Here is a 6,558-nt window from a genome sequence, read left to right on the forward strand (position 1 = left end):
TGAGCTCACGCGGGTCCACGAAGGCCTCGCTGACGCCCGCGGCTTCCACCTCTACGATAGTGCTCAGCGACTAGCCCGTCAATGCTATGGGGATTGTCGCTGGCGCGGTTGCGGGGATGGGAGCTGGGATGGGAGCGGGGCAGCAACCATCGCGGCTAGCTCGTTCAGGGCCATGTCCATGAGGCCCCATTCCTCCTTATTTTCTATCTCCTCCGGCTCGTAGTCGACTTCACCAAACTTGAAGACTAGTGGGAGATGATCATTCTCCACCATGGCGTTGGTGGAGGTCTGCGGGAGGGAGGGGAATGGGAGGCGAACAGTAAGGCCACCCGTATTAACAGCAGCTCGGGCGCCATTAATGGAGAGGAAGGCGGGCAGCCATGGAAGTTAAAGGGCTCGCTTCCCAGTGAGCCTGCGCAGCGTACAGCTCACACGCTTCCTGGTGAGCCTGCGCATTAGAGGACAGCTTGCACGCCTCCCGGTCAGCCCGCGCACCGGACTCCGCTCGCACGCCCCCGTTCAGCTAAGCAGTCGTGCACACGGCACCTCCCATAGCCATTAAAACCAAGACACATGGCGTCACGTGAATGGTTAACAGAACGCACACGATTTTAATTATACAAACGTTTGAGATATTAAAGTGGTAGCTATTTTTTCAAAATGCCTTTTGTAACGCCCCAAGTCTGATGCGCCAGGTGTCTTCCAGTTATTCGCTGTTGTTGCCGTGTCGTTTGCTTGCGTGTTGCATCTTTCCATGTCATCATGTGCATTGCATCATCATGTTTTCAAACTTGCAACCGTCCGGGTCTCCCCGTTTTTTCCGTTGTCCGTTCTGAGCCCAGACACACTTGCACGCGCCCGCGGCATGTCCGAAATAGTATTTTATAAGTGGCCGGAAAATGTTGTCGGAATGGGTTGAAAGTTGGCATGCGGTGTAGTTATAGTGTAGATAGGCCGCCTGCCAAGTTTCATCGCATTCGGAGCTCGTTTGATAGCCCAACGGTTAAACTATAGCGGCAATATAGCCGGTCAAACGTCGGACGTTTTCGGTCTCCGAAAATAGTCGCCGGGCCTCTCCTTCTCATCTCTCTTTTCTAAGCCCATCAAACCCCCTTGCCTCCGTGGCCTTTTGTCAGACCTCCCCTCCTTGCACAGTGCATCGACTAACCTCGAGTGCGCGTCCGAAAGTTGTCCCGAACCCAACCCGGACAGTCGGCTCCCTTGGGTCCGGATCATCCCCAAATATCCCCAAAATATCATCGTTTTATTTATTGGACTCCCTAGCATTTTATTCTCGTCCATCGGATGATAAAAAAAACCCTTCTTCCATTACATATAGTCTATCCCTAGTCCATTTTGGACCTAACCCTATTTCCTAGGGATCCTCTCAGCCGCCGCCACTACTCCCCATCACATCACCAAGATCCGTCGACACCCACCTCCTCTGTTTCCGTGCCTGTCCAACCCCACTCCTCCTCCCGATCCCCATGAATGTTTCTTCCTCGTTGGCCCGTGTAGCAGCCAGCCGCAACGCCTCCCCTCGTTTTCAACCCGAGCCCAACCGGTGGCCGAGGAGCCAGCGTGCCGAGCTCCCTCGCCGGAGCACACTACAAGAAATATGTCAACTTGTGACCCTCACTATTGACCGCTGAAAGGTCATAGTTTTTCATTTGCGACATTTTTGTGACCAAAAACAGAAGGTCAAAAGCTGGCGGTCGTAAACTGAAATTAACGACCTTCTCTGTGAGAAGGTCATAGACGTTTACGACCAAAATAGAAGGTCGTTGAACCTATGACCTTTTGTTTTGGTCATTGCATGTCTGCCCAAGCCACGTCGGATCCGACGTGGCAATCTAACATGGCAGAATTGCGACCAATTGAAAAGGTCATTGACAACATTCAGCCCGGTCCGATTAGGTGTTTTACATGGGCCGAGTCCAACAATTCAGCCCATTTGTTGTTTTTTCTTTCAATTTGGGTAAGCTACATGGGCCAAGCCCAATAGACTTTCATGTTTTGGGCCAAAAACCTTTTACAATGCAATTTTTTGGGGCCTCGGCCTTTTTTCAGCCCACTTGTCAGTTTTCTTTTGTTTCTTTTCTATTTTAAAGTAGGTCCCACTCGTCAAATGGGAACCAATTACCAGGTTTGCTTTTCGGGTACCACACACCAGTACTATATTTGTGCAATTAGATAATTTGATTCAAAAAGAGCCAATAAGGCATAATATTTCATACAACAGCCAAGCATAATACAATTCTGGTATTCAGCTATAAAATACAACTAAATATACACATAACTAGCTGCAAGCATAACTATCTCTAGTGAGCTAAAACGCATTGCTGGGTGTGGTTTTTCTTCGGGATTCTTCTTCCTAGAGGTCCTGTACACCCAACTTTGGAAGAATGAAAGCCAGCATCTGCAAATAATAAATTATGAAAAGTTAGAAACATAATCAAGTGAATCCATATTTTGCAAATTCTCATAACGATGAAAATTTGCTGCAAAACTTTAGATTTAACAGGAAACCATGCATATAACATTCTCATTACAGCGAAAACCGAGATATATTTTGCAAATGATCAAGTAACATATGGACAGAACAACAGGTCAGAGAGCAGCAAGACACAAGCCGTATGCAAAGCAGTCAAACAGTTCAGGGAACGGCAAACATGCATGCATGCAATTGAAGTATGTATATGTTTACACTGTTCAAGTATACTATATGCACCTGAATGTAATCAGGTGCATATGTTGCCAGACAAAGATGGCATCTGTATATACCTGGAATCAATCACAAGGTATAGGGAGGGAATTAGTCACATATATTCTTACTAGTACTGCTAGGTTGCTAGCTAGCTGCATGTATCCATGTAGTAAGCAGTCACAAGTCAGAACACACATCTGATGCCACCATCTTATCTTACACTTAAGGAACTAGTAGAACATGATAGGATGACATGTGATGCTACCATCTTATCTTAGAAGAAGAAAAACAACAACACATCTAGCAAGAACGGATTGACAATCACCTAGTTGCCGATCCATGATTTTATAGTACGGTGCAAGATAGCTATCATCATTGAACAATTCAAGATTGAAGAATTCAAAACATCTGAATTGCAGCAAATTGTAATTCTTATTCTGCATAACTCATAAATGGGGATGCATAGAAGCATACTATCAACTCTATAGTCCTACTGAGAACCCACTACCAAGAGGGCCCAAGAACTACACAAATTGGTGGTGCGGCCAATATGTACCTCAAGTACTTATAGATCCTGATGAAATATCATAGACAATTAGTGAAGGTGAATTCTTAGTTCTTATCATATGCCCATTCACAAAAATGACTACTTGAGAGCGTATTCATACATGGGAGGGAAGGAGGTTGGGACATGTACATCTCACCCCTGTTCTCTGCTGATTTAGACCTCCACTTGTAACAGTAATCAAATACTGATCTAGTTGTGTGGTAGCACTAGAATCTGCAAGATTTTAGAAAGGTTTCGGCAGGATGCGGTGAAGTTGTCATAACACAAAAATGAACAATTCCTAAATGTAGCATGGAACAAGCAGTGACACACCCAGGCATTCATCAACCAACATATATTACACAAGTGCATACAGTACTCAACATTCACTCAAAGTATGTTGTGCAGGATGGAACCATTCCATTTTTACCCAAAGTACTACAGAAGTTAACTAAGCTTTTTATGTGAGTCAGAAAATAAGCTTGCAAGCAAGTTTATGTAAGTAATGCACCCTGGAGTACAATACTTCTATGGTTTTCTGCAAATAATTCATGATTTTCTAACTACTCCAAGATGTCCAGTTAATTAACTGGAAAAGTAAGTAAACTTGCAAACTGAGAAAATCTGGTCAGACCACTTGAAATATCTTCGGTGAGAGTAGATGTTTAGATAAAACACTTGCAATATCTACCGCAAGAACTTGTTTACTCCTGCAGATTTGCTTGCATGTTCAAAATCTAGAAATATTTAGAAGCATGTTCAGAATACTTACTGAAAATACTGTTGAATGTTGACAAGTTAAATCTTGTTCAATCTTGTTAAATACTCCCAGCAAAATTACTCCACACATGTACAGTTCAATCTTGTTAAATACTCTAAGCAAAATTACTGGAGTACTGGAGTACTAGAAGTTAAATGTAATCCAAGCAAATTGAGAAGTTAATAGTATTGCTGCTAACTTGGAGTAGCTTTGACTATGTACAGAGCAAGATGGAGGGTCTAGCTTACTGCTGCTACTCCACATATCAAATTTTACTTAACAAAGCAAGATGGAGTAACCCAAAAAAATTAACAGAGCAAGAAAATGTACTCGAAATGGCAGTTCACCAGAGATTTTCAAGTTAAAAATACTCCCAGGGGTAAATAACAATGACATGGACGGAGTAAAGGATGGATATTTTAAATTAATCAAGTAATTCTTTTTTTGTTCTCATATTTTCACCCTCTAGACACTGCCTAGAGTGCTTACAAGATGACAAAGTTAATTTTGCGTAACACATATGGATTCTTATCTTCTTCAGTAAGGGAGGCACATTTACAGCTAATTAAGCACGATGAAAGAGACCATCCAATTAAATTACATTTGTATTATCTTCTTCTTCTTCCATAAGGGGGCACATTTACAGCTAATTAAGCATGATGAGAAATTAATTAATTAAGAAGGATCAAGTTCATCATCCAAAACAGTGGAAGGAAGGGGATGGGTTAGAAACGGAGGAGTCATCTTCAGATACTCTTGTGCGGCTGCGGCTCCTCTTCAGCAACCTTGGGTCACCTGGCACAAACAACAACCAGAGGAAGTAGGGATCAGTTCAGGAATTTCCTCGCAATTATCTGAACCAAAAAAGATGGTTCCTCTGTTTTTGGAACAGAGATGGAAGTAACAACAAGCTGCAGGGCGCTTCTCTTCTGGATATGCAAAATTACTTTTTCTTGGAAGATGCATCGTTTTGTGTTGTTAAGAATACGACGGACTATATCTGTTTAGTTTCTTCATACAGTAAAAATTGCTTTTGTAAATTCTGCAGAGGACTGTACTGAACAGAAAATAACCGGGAAACATGACAAGTTCCCCCAAGGCGCATCGGTGAATGCAGCCAGAGGTGAGGAGCCCCTCCGGCACCTACTTAGTGATGACCCAGACGGCGTAGATGATGCCAGGGAGGTAGCCGAAGAAGGTGAGCAGCAAGCAGATTCAGAACTCGATCTGCAAAAGCACGTTCAACACCAACAGTCAGTTAACCCAACTCTCGACGGAATCACGCTCAGGAGAGAACCTACTGTGAAGTTTAAACATGCAGCTAGCACGGGACCGGGACAAAGCTCGGGAAACTCAACCCACAGGCGAACTTGAGGAAGACGCCGAGCGGCGGCAGGATGATGGCGAGGATGATGTCGATGCAATTGGCCATCCCCTCGTCCGCCATCTTCCTTCTCTCTCTCCAAGTGTCCAAGGGAAAGCAAAGGGAGGTGATGTGAACAAGGAGGGCGAGACGGTTCTCCACCTCCTGGTCCACCACGCACATCGGTCGTCCCCTTGCCGTTGTCGTTCCGCGAACACAAGGAAGGAAGGATGGGGGGTCAGATCTGCAGTACGCAAGCCACGCATGAGAGGAGATGGAAGAGTTCGCAAGAACGGCGTACGTACCTTGGGCGTCTAGGTCCCGTCGGAGTTGCGTCGTTGTCGACGACCAGCACAGCATCAAGCTCCGGTGTGGTGTGCCGCGCCACACCGATCCGGCCGGCCTCCATCGCGCAGGTGGATCTTGATGCGGCTGACCTCCATCGCACAGGTGGGTGCGGGTCCGGCGCTGCCATCGCCAGAACTGGTGCGCCCCATCCATCGCTAGAACTGGTGCGCCCCATCCATCGCCAGAACTGGTGGGCGTGGGTGGGTGGATCTGTGGAAGAGGGGGTTTCCATGGGTGGATGGACGAGATGAGGAGGGAGGTCGGTCGGCGGTGGGGGTGGGGATGGGGGGGACGGGGAGACGAGGTCGCCGACGGGGGTGGGGATCGACGGCGACAGCACAGATTGGAGAGGAATCGGGGGTTGGGGAAGAGGAGCAGTTTGTGGGCAGCTCCGCGGGGCTTCACTCGTGAGTCTGGGCATGGGCTCGATCTTGGGTCAGCCTCGACCTCCTCTACGGTGAGGGTCGTCGACGGTGGCGGTGGGGCTAGGTTGGAGGGCGGCGGCGGCGGATCGAGATCGGAGCGAGGGAGATGGTTGGGGGCGGCGGCTGTGAGTGCGTAGGAGAGAGGGTGAGGGGGTGAGACGGGTTGTGTTAGGGTTAAGTGGGTGAGACGTGAGGGGGTGAAGGCAGCCGTTGGATCTTGGACAATCGGACGGTGTTTGATGAACGATCCGCGTGAGATGTCTATATACCAATCAGAACACAGCAAACAATTTGAAGACCTTAGACCATCTAAATTGGTCGTAATCAAAGATAAGTTTTTCACGAAAAAATCATTTTTCATTTCTTAATGCTCAAAATGAGTTTTTTTTAGACAGACCTACCAAATAT

The 6,558-nt window shown here is 46.4% G+C and overlaps 1 protein-coding gene across 1 annotated transcript; it reads right to left on the reverse strand.

Moving 5' to 3' along the window:
• Positions 1–2,178: 2,178 nt before the first annotated feature.
• On the reverse strand, positions 2,179–6,308 carry LOC125525740 (uncharacterized). Its single transcript, XM_087533519.1, has 3 exons — positions 5,683–6,308; positions 5,377–5,621; positions 2,179–5,241 (listed from the first exon to the last, which is right to left on the reverse strand). Exons 1-3 carry the CDS (start codon positions 6,144–6,146, stop codon positions 5,162–5,164), a joined length of 789 nt encoding a protein of 262 aa, XP_087389645.1. The 5' UTR covers positions 6,147–6,308; the 3' UTR covers positions 2,179–5,161.
• Positions 6,309–6,558: the final 250 nt, after the last annotated feature.

The sequence above is a fragment of the Triticum urartu genome, chromosome 7A, assembly GCF_056163025.1.
Source record: "Triticum urartu cultivar PI428250 chromosome 7A, HENAU_Tu73, whole genome shotgun sequence".
Lineage (NCBI taxonomy): Eukaryota > Viridiplantae > Streptophyta > Magnoliopsida > Poales > Poaceae > Triticum > Triticum urartu.

Coding starts and splice junctions, on each gene's coding strand:
- LOC125525740 (XM_087533519.1), bottom strand. CDS start 6,146: ATGCCCAGACTCACGAGTGAAGCCCCGCGGAGCTGCCCACAAACTGCT. Junction 5,622..5,682: donor ACGGGACCTAGACGCCCAAG/GTACGTACGCCG, acceptor TGCGTACTGCAG/ATCTGACCCCCCATCCTTCC. Junction 5,242..5,376: donor CGTCTTCCTCAAGTTCGCCT/GTGGGTTGAGTT, acceptor GTGCTTTTGCAG/ATCGAGTTCTGAATCTGCTT.